The sequence below is a fragment of the Trematomus bernacchii genome, unplaced genomic scaffold (assembly GCF_902827165.1).
Source record: "Trematomus bernacchii unplaced genomic scaffold, fTreBer1.1, whole genome shotgun sequence".
Taxonomy (NCBI): Eukaryota; Metazoa; Chordata; class Actinopteri; order Perciformes; family Nototheniidae; genus Trematomus; species Trematomus bernacchii.
In genome coordinates, this window is record NW_022987642.1 from 805,320 (window position 1) to 825,176 (window position 19,857).

Consider the following 19,857-nt stretch of genomic DNA (forward strand, 5'->3'; position numbering starts at 1 on the left):
CCATGGGAAGGTAAGGGAGTGAAGATCGGGACAGAGATAAGGATTGACTTTTGACCTTGTGAAACTTTGGAATTTCACGTTCTGGTGAGAACTATTGAACCCGACCAGAAGTGAATCCAGCCAGTAAAAACACTTGGGGGAGGTGAGCAGCTCATACAGCTCCTCCTCACGGACTCTCTCATTCGCTTTGGAGTAAGAGGGGAAGGGAAAAGTCAACAATTCTCCGCCCCAAAATATGAGTATGAATACTGGTGTTTTTGTATGTAAAAATGCTTCTGGTTTGTTGAAGGCTGGTCCCGATACTTGTATCCGCATCGCATCACAAACCTGAAGTCCGGAGTACTCTGTATAACTTGTATATGTGTTTGGTTTCCTACCAGTAAACTCAGATAATTGTTATAACTTTTGATTCCGGTGTTTTCAATTCCTTTCTTTATTTAATAGAGATTTCAGCCTCATCCAACGAACGGCGCGTAGCAGAGGGGGTGGCTATCAGCCACCACAATAGGTGTTCTGCTCCAACAAGTGGTGACCCCGACGTGATGAGTGCTGATCTCTAGAAAGGGACACCAATAGCCAGGGGACGGAATCCAGTCCAGGGGGAGGACACAGAGATACTGGTGACAACTAAGACCATGGCAATATACAAAAGGTGAGCAGACACCTGTTTTGACTATCAAAAATCTGTGATTGATTATACTAAAGAATTTAGAGTTGTCAGCAGCGTTCTCAGTGTTCTTAGTCACGGTGGGAAATACAATACATATTCCAAGTTGGGGATATTGGGGAAGTGCTTAGAGTCGGGTATTCAGTCCTGGACCTAGAGCAAAAAATAGTGTTTGAGAGAGGCGGGTAGGTCAGTCCCGGCCCTTCACTCACTAAGTACGAAGACTGCAAGGCTGTAAAAGATGTATAGGTTAAATTCCCCGTAAGTCAAAATAACATTGATTGATACGGTTGCTTTGCAGTGCTTTAATTAAAGACTACGAAGGTGTAAAAAACAGAAGGGTTAAATTCCCCGCAGATCATGATAAGATTGATTAATGCGGTTACCTTTCGTGGTGCTTTAAATGTATAACATTTCTGTAATTGTTATATGGTGGGTGATACAAGAGAAGAGAGACGCGACCTCCAACTAATTATTTGGAACGACCGAATCTCATCACAACTCTTGCTGTGGGGTTAATCAGGCTCATTAAACGTGACGATAAAGAGATTTTGTTGACTGAGTTTCAACTCCTTGCCTGAAGCCGCAATCGCCGTGAGGGGTTTGTAGAAGCTTGCTTCAGGAAGTCACGCTATCTGTTGAAATATATATCGCACAATAAAAATGTGCCTGACTGTACGTATAAATATATGTAAAACTGCAATTTTTTAAGTCAAATCTGTGTAATAATTGAAATAAAAGCATAATTGACACCAGTGGAGACAAAGTTGCTGAGTACCAGTGAGTGGGGACAACTTCATTCATGGTCAGCTGCTGCCCTCTGGTGGCGAACAGGGAGTGCTACAACATTCTGAAAAAATACATATTGAACATTTAGAATTAAAAGCAATAATTGCCCAGTATATTAAATAAATACAAACGAACACGTATCAACATAAGTCAGATAATATAAACGAGGTCAATCATGGAAGAAGGCTGACATTTAATGCCTGATATATAAGTAATAATAATATATAATATATAGCTGATATTAAATAACTGATGTATAAGGCTCGATATTTCTGAAAATAAGAACACCGTTAACGGCATTCTATTTCAGAAAAAGGGGGGATAGGATAGGATATACATCAGACAATATGTATGTGAGATTATTACGATTTTAAGAGAAATTTATCAATTTAAAATACTAGCTTTAGTTATTTTTGTTTTGTTTTGTTTTGTTTGTTGCTTTTAAGAGAAATTGATACATTTGAAATAATCTAGTTTTGGTTATTTTTTGTTTTGTTAGTTTGTTCCTTTTTTGTTTTATTTTTGTTCTATTTTTTATTTTTTATCTTTTATTTTTTATTTTATTTTTTGTTGATTATTTTCTGCATAGTCTCTTGTCCACACTCCAGTCTAGTTGGTGCCGCCAATAAACACTAAAGAAGTAGAAGAGATGAGTTCAAAACCATATTTCCAGCAACTTAAGGGCTTGGTATGAGACTTCTCCACACAGGTTGCTGACGCCAAAGGGGGACCCGAGAAACACGAGGCCAACACAGCAGAGTTCGTCTGGTTGAAGGCCATCAGGCCTAAGTGGCTCAACCCCAGGTTTTCCGGCCCCGACAGAGTGACCCAAAGGACCTCCCATGCCGTCCGCCTAGATGGAAAGGGAGACAACTGGTATCACTGGAGCCAGTGTGCGGTCGGGAAAAACAGCTGCGAGGACCCTAGACGACATCAGGACAGATCTGGCCCTCGTCAAGGCAGTGGACCCGGAAGCCGCCATCAGCGGACCGGAGGAGGAGGATCGGGAGGACATCTCTCCAGCAGTGGACCCGGAAGCCGCCATCAGCGGGCCGGAGGAGGAGGATCGGGACATCTCTCCAGCATCGACCCGGAGGCCGCCATCAGCGGGCCGGGGGAGGACAATCCGGACACATCTCTCTAGAAGGCAGCTCAGAAGCCGCCGTCAGCGGGCTGGGGGGACGAAGACACGGCAAACCAAGACGGCACAGGGAACTCCATTTCCCGCTGAAACAGGTTGATATAGCCGGTGTGGAACTTTGTCTGAACAATCCATTTTTTGGAGGAACTTTCAACTTTATTTTTATATCCCATAATTTAAGGGATTTGTATTTTTTATTCTACAGAACTATGTGTTACCAAAAGAGGGAAAAGTTTAATAATGTCTCTTCTAATTTCTGTGGCTACTTTTATTGCCATTTTGGTGACATGTGGTTGTTGTTGTGTGCCTTGTATCCGCTCATTGTGTGTTAGACTCATCAGTTCCACCATTGAGGGAAAAGCTGCCCTTTCCCCTTCGTACCGAATGCACTTGTTGGCCTATGCGTCGGAGGGGGAAGAGTAAGATGACTCAGCTGACAAGGACGAACTTTTTTAGACATATTTTATTCTCCCTCCACTGTCATAAAAAGTTGTTGTTGTGGACTGTTCCTAAAGGTTTAAAGTGCTCTAAATCCCAGCTTCTGATGGATTTATATAAATGTTGGGACAGACACAGTAGGAAAAAAATGACAGGGGTAATGTTTCAAATGCTATATGTTGATCTCGTGAGGTGAGATCAAAAGAGGGATTGAAGTAAAAAGATATGATTCTACACTGTATTGAAGTAAACATGTATTATTTTGAATTGTATTTTAGTGAACATGTATTGTTTGAACTGTTTTAAGTAATCACAACGGTTTTGGGTAATCACATATATAGAAATGATATTCTCACTTTTAACTCACTGACCCAGAGATCCTGTTTCACACACACTCCTCACCTTTTCACCCCTACACCAGATGCTCTTTTTAAGGTCGTTAAAGACATCATTAAATATGTGCACAAAGGTTTAAATGTCTGTGAAAGAATAGTTTATGTGAAAAACTCCCATGGGAAGGTAAGGGAGTGAAGATCGGGACAGAGATAAGGATTGACTTCTGACCTTGTGAAACTTTGGAATTTCACGTTCTGGTGAGAACTATTGAACCCGACCAGAAGTGAATCCAGCCAGTAAAAACACTTGGGGGAGGTGAGCAGCTCATACAGCTCCTCCTCACGGACTCTCTCATTCGCTTTGGAGTAAGAGGGGAAGGGAAAAGTCAACACATCTCCGCCTCAAAATATGAGTATGAATACTGGTGTTTTTGTATGTAAAAATGCTTCTGGTTTGTTGAAGGCTGGTCCCGATACTTGTATCCGCATCGCATCACAAACCTGAAGTCCGGAGTACTCTGTATAACTTGTATATGTGTTTGGTTTCCTACCAGTAAACTCAGATAATTGTTATAACTTTTGATTCCGGTGTTTTCAATTCCTTTCTTTATTTAATAGAGATTTCAGCCTCATCCAACGAACGGCGCGTAGCAGAGGGGGTGGCTATCAGCCACCACAATAGGTGTTCTGCTCCAACAACACACACACACGTCTGTGAGAGTGTGGTCAGCACACGGACAAAGTACCCGACAGGTTTCTCTTCTGATTAAACCCCGTCAGGAGAACCCTAACACTGACTGGTTCTCCTCAAACCTCCTCATTTATAGGAACCACTGATCTGAGTCCTTGTTTTGACTCTGCGTGTCATCAATGGTATGGAGCTGGAAAACTATCCAAATGTCTCTGATTCATTTGGCATGCAGACAGGCAGAGAGACAGACAGGCAGAGAGACAGACAGGCAGAGAGACAGACAGACAAAGTATTTAATGTGACAGGATGAGGCGGGGTCCTGATGGGAGCTGTCAATCATCCACCTCTCCTCCATTCACACTGACAGACAGAAGATACACACAACACACACACACACACACACACACACACACACACACACACACACACACACACACACACACACACACACACACACACACACACACACACACTGGGGACTGTGTGTGTGTGTGTGTGTGTGTGATGGGTTTAGCCTGCGGCTAAGAACAGCCATTATCAGATGAAAGTAGCTGCTAATCACACACACACATGAACACACACCAAACTCTGATGCTAAATGCTAAACGTTGAAGCTAAACGCTGGAGGCTGAGAAGCAGCTGTTTGTAGAGTTTAGAGACACACACACACACACACACACACACACACACACACACACACACACACACACACACACACACACACACACTGCATCAGGAACAGAGGATGACAGATGTGTTTTCTTGTCGAGTCTAAACCCTCTCAGGTCTTCACTGGAGATGAATCTTCATCTGATGACACATCTGTGGAGAACACACCAACACAGAACCTGTCTCTGTGTCGTTGCAGAATAAATTATCCAATTATAAATCAACTCAATGACCTCTAGAACCACTCATAGGGAACAAGGAACCCCTTCTGATGACTTTAAGGAACCTATTGTACATCCAGACACTCCTCAGCGACCACGAAAACACCCACCGCCACCAGGACCGCTTCAGATGATCAATGACTCACAAGGGGATGGTTCCACTCAGGAACCGTTCCTCTTAGGCTCCCATTAGAGCAGGCGTGGGGAACCTTTTTCCTCTCAAGGGCCATTTCAATTTTTTCAACATCCTCCGAGGGCCGTACAAATTATGGACCTCTGCTTAAAAATACTAAAATCACATAATGGAGAAAAAGCTTCTTATATTCGTTAGCATAGCTAGCTAACCAGATGCTAATAACAACAAAGTTATTGACTGTATGATCAGTATGACAGATGAACAGTGGCGGCTCCAGAGTATTTGTGTTGGGTAATCTCTGGTAGGGCTAACCCATACAGTGGTGGGGCTCAAGTCAGTATTTGCAATGTAATTACGTACACGCTATATCGTCCCCCTTGACGGTGAAACGCCACGCGTGAGGTTTAGATTATTTCCCTGTCTCAATCAAAATGGAACTGTATGAAATAAAACGGCACATTTGTCTTGTAGTAAATAAAAAGGGATCACTGTGAATGTGACGTATGATAGTACACGTTGAAGATCCAATGGGGATACTGAAAGGCGGTTCCGATTGATCTCAATCAGTAATGCATGACGCAGTCCCAACGTTTCGTTGCTTAATGACCACTGGAACCTCCTATAGGATGACAAGAACCCCTTAATGACCACTAGAACCACCTATAGGACAACAACAACCCCTTGATGACCACTAGAACCACCTATAGGACAACAAGAAGCCCTTGATGACCACTGGAACCTCCTATAAGACAACACAAACCCCCTAATGACCACTGGAACCTCCTATAGGACAACAAGAACCCCTTAATGACCCCTAGAACCACCTATAGGACAACAAGAACCCCTTGATGACCCCTAGAACCACCTATAGGACAACAAGAACCCCTTAATGACCACTAGAACCACCTATAGGACAACAAGAACCCCTTAATGACCACTAGAACCACCTATAAGACAACAAGAACCCCTTAATGACCACTAGAACCACCTATAGGACAACAAGAACCCCTTAATGACCACTATAATCACCTATAGGACAACAATAACCCCTTGATGACCACTGGAACCTCCTATAGGACAACAAGAACCCCTTAATGACCACTAGAACCTTCTATATGACGACAAGAACCCCTTGATGACCCCTAGAACCACCTATAGGACAACAATAACCCCTTAATGACCACTAGAACCTTCTATATGACGACAAGAATCCCTTGATGACCCCTAGAACCACCAATAGGACAACAAGAACCCCTTAATGACCACTAGAACCACCTATAGGATGACAAGAACCCCTTAATGACCACTAGAACCACCTATAGGAGAACAAGAACCCCTCAATGACCACTAGAACCACCTATAGGACAACAATAACCCCTTAATGACCCCTAGAACCACCTATAGGACAACAAGAACCCCTTAATGACCACTAGAACCACCTATAGGATGACAAGAACCCCTCAATGACCACTAGAACCACCTATAGGATACCACAAGCTCCATCAGACCACTAGAGCCAGATACAAGACAGGGGGAACCCCTTAATGACCACAAGAACAACCTTTAGCATATCTCTGGAGAACCTGGAGAACATCCTGGTGTTTTTAGCAGATAGTGTGGCGATGTGTGAACAGAGGGCAGGTGTTGTGTAGTTGTAGCTGTGTGTATCTGTGTGTAGCTTTGTGTATCTGTGTATAGCTGTGTGTAGCTGTGTGTAGCTGTGTGTATCTGTGTGTGTCTGTGTGTATCTGTGTGTGTCTGTGTGTGTCTGTGTGACGGTGATCACTGATGAGCACTGACAGGAAGCAGGACGTGATGCTAATGAGGAGCAGCAGAGAGGACACAATAACACCGTGAAGTGACAGCAGCGCGGCCCTTTGATCAGCTGATCTCTGGGGACACACGCCAACCACACGCTGCTCGGCCTGCTGGGAATCGTAGTACAACACAGAGGCGACCACAGCGCTAATTATTATCATCACAGCAGCGGATCAGAGAGGGACAGATCTGCTTAAACTGGAAATATCTGCAGGTTTATCCACACACTCACAATTCATCACTTTACCAGCAACTCACATCGCAGGAGGTTTCATTTTATATTAAAACTCAGTATGAATAAAGCACAGTGAAACGGGTGGTTCAGTTTTCAGTAAAGAAAGATCCAGGAGTTCTGGAAATTATACACTCTGGTTATAGTTTGATAAATTATATTATATAATAATAATAAATAATAGATTCTCTTTTTTTGGATGTATCCATGGTTAGTTTGCAAAGCCAGAGGTCTGAAATGTGGGTTAGTCTTATAGTTTGGACCACCTTATCCGAGACCAAGACATTACCAAGACCGGAGAGCAGCAAGACCAAGACAAGACCAAGACTTTATGAGGTCGAGACCAAGACTTTAAGAGGTCGAGACCAAGACAAGACTTTAAGAGGTCGAGACCAAGACTTTAAGAGGTCGAGACCAAGACAAGACTTTAAGAGGTCGAGACCAAGACAAGACCAAGACTTTATGAGGTCGAGACCAAGACTTTAAGAGGTCGAGACCAAGACAAGACCAAGACTTTATGAGGTCGAGACCAAGACTTTAAGAGGTCGAGACCAAGACAAGACCAAGACTTTAAGAGGTCAAGACCAAGACAAGACCAAGACTTTAAGAGGTCGAGACCAAGACAAGACCAAGACTTTATGAGGTCGAGACCAAGACTTTAAGAGGTCGAGACCAAGACAAGACCAAGACTTTAAGAGGTCAAGACCAAGACAAGACCAAGACTTTAAGAGGTCGAGACCAAGACAAGACCAAGACTTTATGAGGTCGAGACCAAGACTTTAAGAGGTCGAGACCAAGACAAGACCAAGACTTTAAGAGGTCGAGACCAAGACAAGACCAAGACTTTATGAGGTCGAGACCAAGACTTTAAGAGGTCGAGACCAAGACAAGACCAAGACTTTATGAGGTCGAGACCAAGACTTTAAGAGGTCGAGACCAAGACAAGACTTTAAGAGGTCGAGACCAAGACAAGACCAAGACTTTAAGAGGTCGAGACCAAGACAAGACCAAGACTTTATGAGGTCGAGACCAAGACTTTAAGAGGTCGAGACCAAGACAAGACCAAGACTTTAAGAGGTCAAGACCAAGACAAGACCAAGACTTTAAGAGGTCGAGACCAAGACAAGACCAAGACTTTATGAGGTCGAGACCAAGACTTTAAGAGGTCGAGACCAAGACAAGACCAAGACTTTAAGAGGTCAAGACCAAGACAAGACCAAGACTTTAAGAGGTCGAGACCAAGACAAGACCAAGACTTTAAAGGTCCCATGACATACTTTTCCGGTTATTACCCGTCCCCTTGTGTGTTATGAAGGTTGTTATGCATGTAAACGGTCTGCAGAGTCAAAAACCCTCAAAGTACACCCTGTAGCGAGTAAAACTCTAACACAGAAAATACCTGCCTCTGCTGCCCCAGAACGCCTCGTTGGAGATTTTTATTTTTCTTCCTGGGTACAGTGACGTGACCATACCCAATTGGTCCAAATGGACCAATCCGCGGAGCCGTTACGTTAAGACCGCGGATTGGTCCAAATGGACCAATCCCGGACTTCCTCACACACACACACTCAATCTTTTCTCAGCTGCAGCTCCGCAGATTTCTCAGCCTGAGACGGCGGGACGCAGCGAGGCTGTGAGTCTGAGTGTGAGCACACATACAGACTCACAGCAATAGGTTAATCCAATGTGTCTGTGTCACTTTGAAATGATTTCTGATAATCCATCAGCAATAAATCTAGTTTTCAGTTTTCAGATTTCAGAACGTAAGATAGGTTTCGCTTTGGGCAAACTGCGTGCGCATAGCTCTCACTTCTCAATGGTAACGTGTGTGTGTATGTGGAAATTCCCCTTCGATTCTATTGGCTCGAACGGTTCAAAAGAGATGTCAATCATCAAAATCGACCAATGGGTTCCAGAGAAACGCCAAATCGACCCATTTCCACCCAAATGTTTTTTTCTTCTAAACCTCTCTAAAAAGGTCAAATGTCATTTGTTTTGCATCAATCTTGATACAGGGTACTTATTATATGTTATAGTTTGGATTCCTAAAGCTTTTAGTCTACTATCCCATCATCCAAGGGTAGTTTTCACTATAAGGAATGGTTTATTATACACTATAATTTACATTTTTTTACTATGTTCAATCTGAATTTACTTTAAAATAAAAAACATCTATATTGATTCTGACTCTTCTACATCCAACTCACAGGTTTATCATTGCTTTGAGAAAAAGGATTATTAATGTACCCCTTTTAGAAGTGAAGATATGGTCATTTGTTCTGGTAATGTCATTTTCGAGCCTGAGACCTGAAAAACAGGCTTGGGGCTCAACAGGTTAAGAGGTCGAGACCAAGTCAAGACCAAGACTTTAAGAGGTCGAGACCAAGTCAAGACCAAGGTTGCGGTCGAATACTCCAAAAAAACAGCTCCTAAGTTCTAACCCTATCGTCTATTCCTTGACCTCTGAGTGAAAGGTCACGGGGTTAAGGGATAGTGGATAGGAGAATTCAAAAGGACTTAGGAGAAGAGACTGCGGCACTTTAGAGAATCCGACTGCACTTTCACTATCCGACGTGTTTATGATGCGCCAGCGGAGGTCATAAATGTGCGCCTGCTGCTGTGGGGAAACTATGGAAACTACAGTTTTCTATACAGCGGACTACAACATGGATGTTTAATAAGAACGAGGGACTACTGTAAACTCATCTAGAGACTCTGCACCGTGCTCTGATGCTGTTGTTTTATGCTTTATGAACGGGGACAACAGAGAAACATATTCTTCATGACCAAAGTTGGAATTGAAATAAAAAAGGAAAGTGAAACTTATGCTCGTCACCCTCTCCCTCCGGTCCACATTAATACAAATGATCCCAATACGTATGATTGTATGAAAAGATCTTAAAATCAATACAAATGTATTTATTATAAACGTTAGTCCTTAACATCTATCACTGTGTATATCACCATTCAAACATCTTTTAAAAGTTGAACAAACCCCACACAGCTCAGTAAAGACTGTGAAATGTTGACTTTATTTGATCATTTCAGTAAAAACTAACGTTCATATTTCTCTTTTTGATTATAATACTGATGAACGTTCAAAACAAAGCACTTTGGCAACTTACCACATACGTTTTAAAATGCTTAATAAGCACCGTAACTTTCATGATATCATTTCTCGTTCATAATCGGTTGTTTCCGTGAACGGCCGACTGTTGTGTGACGGCAAATGCTGCGGCTGCAAGGCATTGTGGGGCAGCATTTTCTCCTCTCCTTTCGGTTAGGGAGGTCCAGTGGTTCCTAAGCTAAAGGAGGTTATAAAGGAAGTTTGAAACCTCCTTTCCTTTCATTTAGAGAATTCGAACGGCACTTATCATGGCTGCCACTGAGGGACTTCCGGGTCATTTCACTCCGTTAGGAAGGTTCCTAAGCTAAATGGACTATTCGACTTCAGCCCAAGACTTTAAGAGGTCGAGACCAAGACAAGACCAAGACTTTAAGAGGTCGAGACCAAGACAAGACCAAGACTTTAAGAGGTCGAGACCAAGACAAGACCAAGACTTTAAGAGGTCGAGACCAAGACAAGACCAAGACTTTAAGAGGTCGAGACCAAGACAAGACCAAGACTTTAAGAGGTCGAGACCAAGACAAGACTTTAAGAGGTCGAGACCAAGACAAGACCAAGACTTTAAGAGGTCGAGACCAAGTCAAGACCAAGACTTTAAGAGGTCGAGACCAAGACAAGACCAAGACTTTAAGAGGTCGAGACCAAGACAAGACCAAGACTTTAAGAGGTCGAGACCAAGACAAGACCAAGACTTTATGAGGTCGAGACCAAGACTTTAAGAGGTCGAGACCAAGACAAGACCAAGACTTTAAGAGGTCGAGACCAAGACAAGACCAAGACTTTATGAGGTCGAGACCAAGACTTTAAGAGGTCGAGACCAAGACAAGACCAAGACTTTATGAGGTCGAGACCAAGACTTTAAGAGGTCGAGACCAAGACAAGACTTTAAGAGGTCGAGACCAAGACAAGACCAAGACTTTAAGAGGTCGAGACCAAGACAAGACCAAGACTTTAAGAGGTCGAGACCAAGACTTTAAGAGGTCGAGACCAAGACAAGACCAAGACTTTAAGAGGTCAAGACCAAGACAAGACCAAGACTTTAAGAGGTCGAGACCAAGACAAGACCAAGACTTTATGAGGTCGAGACCAAGACTTTAAGAGGTCGAGACCAAGACAAGACCAAGACTTTAAGAGGTCAAGACCAAGACAAGACCAAGACTTTAAGAGGTCGAGACCAAGACAAGACCAAGACTTTAAAGGTCCCATGACATACTTTTCCGGTTATTACCCGTCCCCTTGTGTGTTATGAAGGTTGTTATGCATGTAAACGGTCTGCAGAGTCAAAAACCCTCAAAGTACACCCTGTAGCGAGTAAAACTCTAACACAGAAAATACCTGCCTCTGCTGCCCCAGAACGCCTCGTTGGAGATTTTTATTTTTCTTCCTGGGTACAGTGACGTGACCATACCCAATTGGTCCAAATGGACCAATCCGCGGAGCCGTTACGTTAAGACCGCGGATTGGTCCAAATGGACCAATCCCGGACTTCCTCACACACACACACTCAATCTTTTCTCAGCTGCAGCTCCGCAGATTTCTCAGCCTGAGACGGCGGGACGCAGCGAGGCTGTGAGTCTGAGTGTGAGCACACACACAGACTCACAGCAATAGGTTAATCCAATGTGTCTGTGTCACTTTGAAATGATTTCTGATAATCCATCAGCAATAAATCTAGTTTTCAGTTTTCAGATTTCAGAACGTAAGATAGGTTTCGCTTTGGGCAAACTGCGTGCGCATAGCTCTCACTTCTCAATGGTAACGTGTGTGTGTATGTGGAAATTCCCCTTCGATTCTATTGGCTCGAACGGTTCAAAAGAGATGTCAATCATCAAAATCGACCAATGGGTTCCAGAGAAACGCCAAATCGACCCATTTCCACCCAAATGTTTTTTTCTTCTAAACCTCTCTAAAAAGGTCAAATGTCATTTGTTTTGCATCAATCTTGATACAGGGTACTTATTATATGTTATAGTTTGGATTCCTAAAGCTTTTAGTCTACTATCCCATCATCCAAGGGTAGTTTTCACTATAAGGAATGGTTTATTATACACTATAATTTACATTTTTTTACTATGTTCAATCTGAATTTACTTTAAAATAAAAAACATCTATATTGATTCTGACTCTTCTACATCCAACTCACAGGTTTATCATTGCTTTGAGAAAAAGGATTATTAATGTACCCCTTTTAGAAGTGAAGATATGGTCATTTGTTCTGGTAATGTCATTTTCGAGCTTTTTGATTATAATACTGATGAACGTTCAAAACAAAGCACTTTGGCAACTTACCACATACGTTTTAAAATGCTTAATAAGCACCGTAACTTTCATGATATCATTTCTCGTTCATAATCGGTTGTTTCCGTGAACGGCCGACTGTTGTGTGACGGCAAATGCTGCGGCTGCAAGGCATTGTGGGGCAGCATTTTCTCCTCTCCTTTCGGTTAGGGAGGTCCAGTGGTTCCTAAGCTAAAGGAGGTTATAAAGGAAGTTTGAAACCTCCTTTCCTTTCATTTAGAGAATTCGAACGGCACTTATCATGGCTGCCACTGAGGGACTTCCGGGTCATTTCACTCCGTTAGGAAGGTTCCTAAGCTAAATGGACTATTCGACTTCAGCCCAAGACTTTAAGAGGTCGAGACCAAGACAAGACCAAGACTTTAAGAGGTCGAGACCAAGACAAGACCAAGACTTTAAGAGGTCGAGACCAAGACAAGACCAAGACTTTAAGAGGTCGAGACCAAGACAAGACCAAGACTTTAAGAGGTCGAGACCAAGACAAGACCAAGACTTTAAGAGGTTGAGACCAAGTCAAGACCAAGACTTTAAGAGGTCGAGACCAAGACAAGACCAAGACTTTAAGAGGTCGAGACCAAGACAAGACCAAGACTTTAAGAGGTCGAGACCAAGACAAGACCAAGACTTTAAGAGGTCGAGACCAAGACAAGACCAAGACTTTAAGAGGTCGAGACCAAGTCAAGACCAAGACTTTAAGAGGTCGAGACCAAGACAAGACCAAGACTTTAAGAGGTCGAGACCAAGACAAGACCAAGACTTTAAGAGGTCGAGACCAAGTCAAGACCAAGAATTTAAGAGGTCGAGACCAAGACAAGACCAAGACTTTAAGAGGTCAAGACCAAGACAAGACCAAGACTTTAAGAGGTCGAGACCAAGACAAGACCAAGACCTTAAGAGGTCGAGACCAAGTCAAGACCAAGACTTTAAGAGGTCGAGACCAAGACAAGACCAAGACTTTAAGAGGTCGAGACCAAGACAAGACCAAGACTTTAAGAGGTCGAGACCAAGACAAGACCAAGACTTTAAGAGGTCGAGACCAAGACAAGACCAAGACTTTAAGAGGTCGAGACCAAGACAAGACCAAGACTTTAAGAGGTCGAGACCAAGACACTTTTGTAGACAAACACACACAGGATGAAGGAAAACTCTTTTTTTGGTCCCTGAAGGCCTCACCCTGCTATCAGACAGAATATTAACAGTTGTTGGTCCCTGAAGGCCTCACCCTGCTATCAGACAGAATAATAACAGTTGGTCCCTGAAGGCCTCACCCTGTTATTAGATAGAATATTAACAGTTGGTCCCTGAAGGCCTCACCCTGCTATCAGACAGAATATTAACAGTTGCTGGTCCCTGAAGGCCTCACCCTGCTATCAGACAGAATATTAACAGTTGTTGGTCCCTGAAGGCCTCACCCTGCTATCAGACAGAATAATAACAGTTGGTCCCTGAAGGCCTCACCCTGTTATCAGATAGAATATTAACAGTTGGTCCCTGAAGGCCTCACCCTGCTATCAGACAGAATATTAACAGTTGGTCCCTGAAGGCCTCACCCTGCAGAAACAGTCGATTTCTCCCAGTCTCCTCTGAACCAGCTTCACCAGCAGCTCCACAGGAATTGGCTCAGTGGGCGGGACACAGCGAGCCTGAGCGCTGAGCTCTGATTGGTCGCTCAGTAGACTCTCTGAGGTCACATGCACAGCTCTCAGGTCAGCACTGAGCCGCTCGGCCTGCAGGAGAAGCTCAGAGTTACCTTTCTTATTATTATTCTGACATCTATGTGTGTCAACGTTTAATAAAAACATGTGTGTGTCTTTACACACTCCACACACACACACTCCACACACACATACTCCACACACACTCAGACTTTTTTCAAAATGTCATGTTTTTCTCAAATGTTCCGACTATTTTTTCAAAATTCTCACTTTTGTCTAAATAAATCTCCTTTTTTTTCAAATTCCTGACTCTTTACATAATTCTCACTCTTTAACAAAAATATAATTTTTTTGTAAAAATCTCACTTTTTCCATATTCCTTAATTCTGACAAAATGCTCACATTTTTGAAAAAAATCTCAATTGTTTTCCCTTCAGTAAAAACATGCTATTGATGTAACTGGTAACTGTAATGGATTACATATTTAAAGTAACCCCCCGCTCACCATGGTGTGTTTCCCGACAGCAGGAGGACCGAGCAGCAGCACTCTGGGGACTGAACACACAATCACTTTAATATGAAATATATAATAAATAACAACGTCCCTTCTTAAGCTTTAGTGCTCCTTATATATTCACACTGTATGCATTGAAGTTGAAATCTAAGAGGTAATGTTCTGTAAGCTGAACTCAGGCAGAGTCTCAGCGCCATCTAGAGGCTGCAGAACTCATTGAACATTCACATTCAAAGAAAAACTGTGACATTTTGAAGCTCAAGTCAAATTCTGAGGGAAAATGCTAAATTCTGTAAAATAGTGAAGTAAGGAAAATAAAATTATGAAAAAAAATCTAATTCTGAAAAATAAATAGTAAAAAATAAAACAAGTTACAAATAATAATAAAAGTTTGAATGAAATCTTCAAAAAGTATATATACCTTCTTCTTATTGTGCTGATTCTCTGCAGTGTGTGTGTGTGTGTGTGTGTGTGTGTGTGTGTGTGTGTGTGTGAGTGTGTGTGTGTGTGTGTGTGTGTGTGTGTGTGTGTGTGTGTGTGTGTGTGTGTGTGTGTGTGTGAGTGTGTGTGTGTGTGTGTGTGTGTGTGTGTGTGTGTGTGTGTGTGTGTGTGTGTGTGTGTGTGTGTGTGTCTCACTGTCCGTGCTGCTCCTCTGCAGCAGAGCGATCATGAAGCTCAGAGCGTCAGCAGGCTGCTCCACCACCAGGCCGGACAACATGCTCTGAGGATACATCGTCACATCGTCACATCGTCACATGGCCACATCGTCACATCGTCACATCGTCACATCGTCACATCGTCACATCGTCACATCGTCACATCGTCACATCGTCACATCGCCACATCGTCACATCGTCACATCGTCACATCGTCACATCGCCACATCGTCACATCGTCACATCGTCACATCGCCACATCGTCACATCGTCACATGGCCACATCGTCACATCGTCACATCGTCACATCGTCACATGGCCACATCGTCACATCGTCACATCGTCACATCGTCACATCGTCACATCGTCACATCGTCACATCGTCACATCGTCACATCGTCACATCGTCACATCACCTGCAGCAGGTGGAAGATGTTGTGTTTGTCGGCGTAGACGGACATTTGAGGAGGAATCCTCAGAGGCTTCACCGTCTCGTCCATCAGGAAGGATGCTTTTTCCCTGAACAGTGAACGCATCACATTAAAATCACTGAAATCCACCTCATAAATATATTTATACTGTGTATTATTGTATTGCATGTGTGGAGAATGTGTTCTGTGTTTGTGATAAGTGGAAAGAGGGGGTTCATATTGGTATCGTGCTCCTTCTTCACTGGGTTACCCTGTGAACATTACATAAATATATCTTTTTTCAAAGAAACACTGACATCTCTGGGTCTGAGAAACGATGGTGCGTTCATGGCCCTCTGACGCGGTGTGCAGCGAATGTATCAAGGTTACTTTTTGGTTATATCATTTAATAAATTGTTTAGATATCTAACTACTAGCATTCAAAATGTTCCTCAAGTAAAAGTAGAAGTACTCAGATCTTGTACTTGAGTAAAAGTAGAAGTACTCAGGTCTTGTACTTGAGTAAAAGTAGAAGTACTCAGATCTTGTTCTTGAGTAAAAGTAGAAGTACTCAGATCTTGTACTTGAGTAAAAGTAGAAGTACCAGATCTTGTTCTTGAGTGAAAGTAGAAGTACTCAGATCTTGTTCTTGAGTGAAAGTGGAAGTACTCAGGTCTTGTATTTCAGTAAAAGTAGAAGTACTCAGGTCTTGTACTTGAGTAAAAGTAGAAGTACTCAGATCTTGTTCTTGAGTAAAAGTAGAAGTACTCAGATCTTGTTCTTGAGTGAAAGTGGAAGTACTCAGGTCTTGTATTTCAGTAAAAGTAGAAGTACTCAGGTCTTGTTCTTGAGTAAAAGTAGAAGTACCAGAGTGTAGGAATACTCTGTTACAGTAAAATTCCTGCATTCAAAATGTTCCTCAAGTAAAAGTAGAAAAGTATTCTCATCAAAATATAGTGAAAGTAGCGACAGTAAAAGTAGTCATTGTGCAGATTGGTCCATTTCAGAATAATATATATGATATGTTTTATAATGATTGATCATGAAAGTGTTCTCAAAGCTGGTAAAGGTGCAGCTAGTTTGAATGACTTTGTATACTGCAGGGTAGCTTGTGGATTTACTCCAGGTGGAACTAAAGTCTGATTTAACACTTGATTATATTTCACATCATTCATCCACATCTGTGAAGTAACTAAAGGTATTAAATACATGGAGTGGAGGAAAAGTACACCATGTACCTCTGAACTGTAGTGGAGTAGAAGTACTCCATGTACCTCTGAACTGTAGTGGAGTAGAAGTACACAGTAGCATAAAGTGTTTATGATATGTCTATATCTAGCGTTGCAGCAGGTATTTCCTCCGTGGTATTTCTACCTAAAGCTTCAGGAACAGAAGGAAGCTGTATTCTGTGGAGCTGAAAGGTTCTTTCTGACTCTCAGTAACACGTTAACTCTCGAGGAGCAGGAACATTCACATATTGATGAAACAGCTGCAGGTAAATATCTGTTTAAACCCATAAATATAACAAAGTAAAAAGCTTCCTACCTGTTTAACGAGTCGGTTGCTATGAGAGAGTTTGCTTGTTGTTAGGGAAGGACGTAATCAACGCGCGTGAGGGGCAACGGAGCCGCGCAGACGTTTGGTTAACGGACTTTACTTTTTTTAAATATTAAAGTAATATAGTAAAATAACTCCCTATAAGGAGATATAAAACACCTGCTATTGTTCACTAACAGGAACATTTTGAAATAACCGAAAAAAACAAATGTTCAAGCAAGTTTCTCTCTTCTAAAGAATGCACACATGTGTTTAATCGTTATTGTCAGATATGTACAAAGTAAATACATTTGTTCCTGCTCAAGATTAGATTCAAGTTTATTGTTATGGCACAGATTACAGGTACTGAGACAACGAAATGCAGTTTAGCTTCTAACCAGGAGTGCAACAAGCAGTAAAGTGAAAAGTAATGTACACAATCTACAGAATAAAATATAGAATGAATTGAATGATGAATAAACAGTGAGGGGTATGAATACACTAGATATACACAGTAGCCTATGAGCAGTGTGAGCAGTGTGTATGAATACACTAGATATACACAGCAGCCTGTGAGCAGTATACAGTGTGTATGAATACACTATATATACACAGCAGCCTGTGAGCAGTATACAGTGTGTATGAATACACTATATATACACAGCAGCCTGTGAGCAGTATGAACAGTGTGTATGAATACACTAGATATACACAGCAGCCTGTGAGCAGTATGAACAGTGTGTATGAATACACTAGATATACACTCTAAAAATTGCTGTGTTATTTCTGTAAACACATTGCTGGGTTGATTTGGCTGGGTCATAATTATGGGTTATTTGGGTACTGTAAACACACTGGTGGGTTGTTCATGCTGGGTCAAAGGGGTTATTAGGGCTTCAATTGCAGTTGAACACCTGCCTGGGTTATTTTTAACCCAGAGGTTGCTTTATTCATTTTCCCACTTCTGAATCATTCTGGAACCATCTTTTTGTCATTTCTCACATCACAAGGTATGTAACCTATATTTTATCACTATATTTTACCTATATTTATATAATTATACAATTCTGTAACCTATATTTTTTTAATGAGTTGTGATAACAGCACAATAGGGATCTGTATTAATAGTAATATGGCATTTAACAGACTATGCAAAGTATAACATTAGCAGTTAACGTCAGCTACAAATGTTTTACATTTCTGTCAATGCTATATCATTAAGTGAAAGAGCCTTGAATTTACGTTGTGATGCGATGAATTATTATTTTACAAAGACGTTTGTTCTACTACGTCAGGGTCCAATAATAATAATAATAAATCGTGAATGATTAAAATGTCTTCATGGAGAGATTGTTCTTTCGTGAGAGTGAGCTCTATCACTGGTCTGCTTTTATATTGCTTTATATTCGGCAGTGGTTGCGTGCCTAAAGTAGCATTCTTTTTTCTTCTGTGAGTCGTTTCATTCTATTGTGTGTGCATTTTTTTTCTATCTAACATAGATTTGGCAGACCCCCTGTAGTAACTGTACATGTGTAGCTTGGTACCTTACAATAAATGTTAAGACATTGCACAGTTTTGTGAAATTCTAATGTACTTAATCTGATTTCATTCTAGTAATGTGAGGGTTTCACCATGGACACGTTTGTCACAGAGACGTTGACTGCATGGCAGCTTGAGAACTTGATTGACACATTTAAAGGTAAGTTCATTTTTATTGAGACAATGTTGAGATGTTACTATTAAATATTTTGTTATATATTAAAAAGAGGAAGGCCATATCCAGTTTTGATACTAAATATTCTCTATTTTCACTAGGTAATTAACCACTTAAACCCTATGGATTTTTCTTTTAATCTCAGTGATGCAAATTAGTTGCTTTTCGGCGCTTCCCGCTTTTTTAACGCTGATTTGGGTGACTTGTGTAATTCGTGGAGAACCGAAGAGTTTTCGTTTTGGGGGTGGGGGGGAGTCCGTCCGTCAGTCCGACTGATGGACAACTTCTCACTTCAAAAAAGAAGAAGAAATCTAGACCGCAAAATAATTATACAAGCGAGTGCCTGTTTTTCCTGGCCAAGGACAGGTTCATTGAACACAACACGAGCGTAACGTGTCTTCACGTGGTATATGTCTCGTCTGAAAGGAGTGTAGACTAGAGTGCTGACGGAGAGCACCGGAACGCCGCTCCAGCTCTTCAAATATTGCAGTGCCAGTACCCATAAGGAGCCGTACACATGCCGCAGTGTTTGCGTGGCTGTGTCTTTAGTTGTAAGCACAGTGGCGATCTGTTGTTATTAGCATCTGGTTAGCTAGCTATGCTAACGAATTTAAAGAGCTTCTCTACAACCAGGTGGAAGAGAGCTCTCTCCTGAGAGGCTCAAATAACCTCAGCTCAGTGAGGTTAAGGCACACCTTGATATGATCATTATAGTTATTAATGAGACATTAGAGACTAAATTAAAGTTTGTTATGACAGTAACAAAAAAGTTGTTAAAAATAACAAGAATAGAGTTTAAAAGGTGAGTGA

General features: G+C 41.9%; 1 protein-coding gene across 1 annotated transcript in view; it reads right to left on the bottom strand.

Moving 5' to 3' along the window:
• The window catches only part of ak8 (adenylate kinase 8), a 24,572-nt gene extending 8,672 nt beyond the window's left edge, over positions 1-15,900 (bottom strand). The window contains exons 1-4 of the mRNA XM_034133740.1: positions 15,804-15,900; positions 15,368-15,452; positions 14,723-14,772; positions 14,113-14,289 (exon numbers count right to left, since the gene is read on the bottom strand). Of these exons, the coding sequence (XP_033989631.1) occupies positions 14,113-14,289; positions 14,723-14,772; positions 15,368-15,452; positions 15,804-15,887 (396 nt within the window). The 5' untranslated portion in view covers positions 15,888-15,900. The remainder of the gene's footprint in view (positions 1-14,112; positions 14,290-14,722; positions 14,773-15,367; positions 15,453-15,803) is intronic.
• Positions 15,901-19,857: the final 3,957 nt, after the last annotated feature.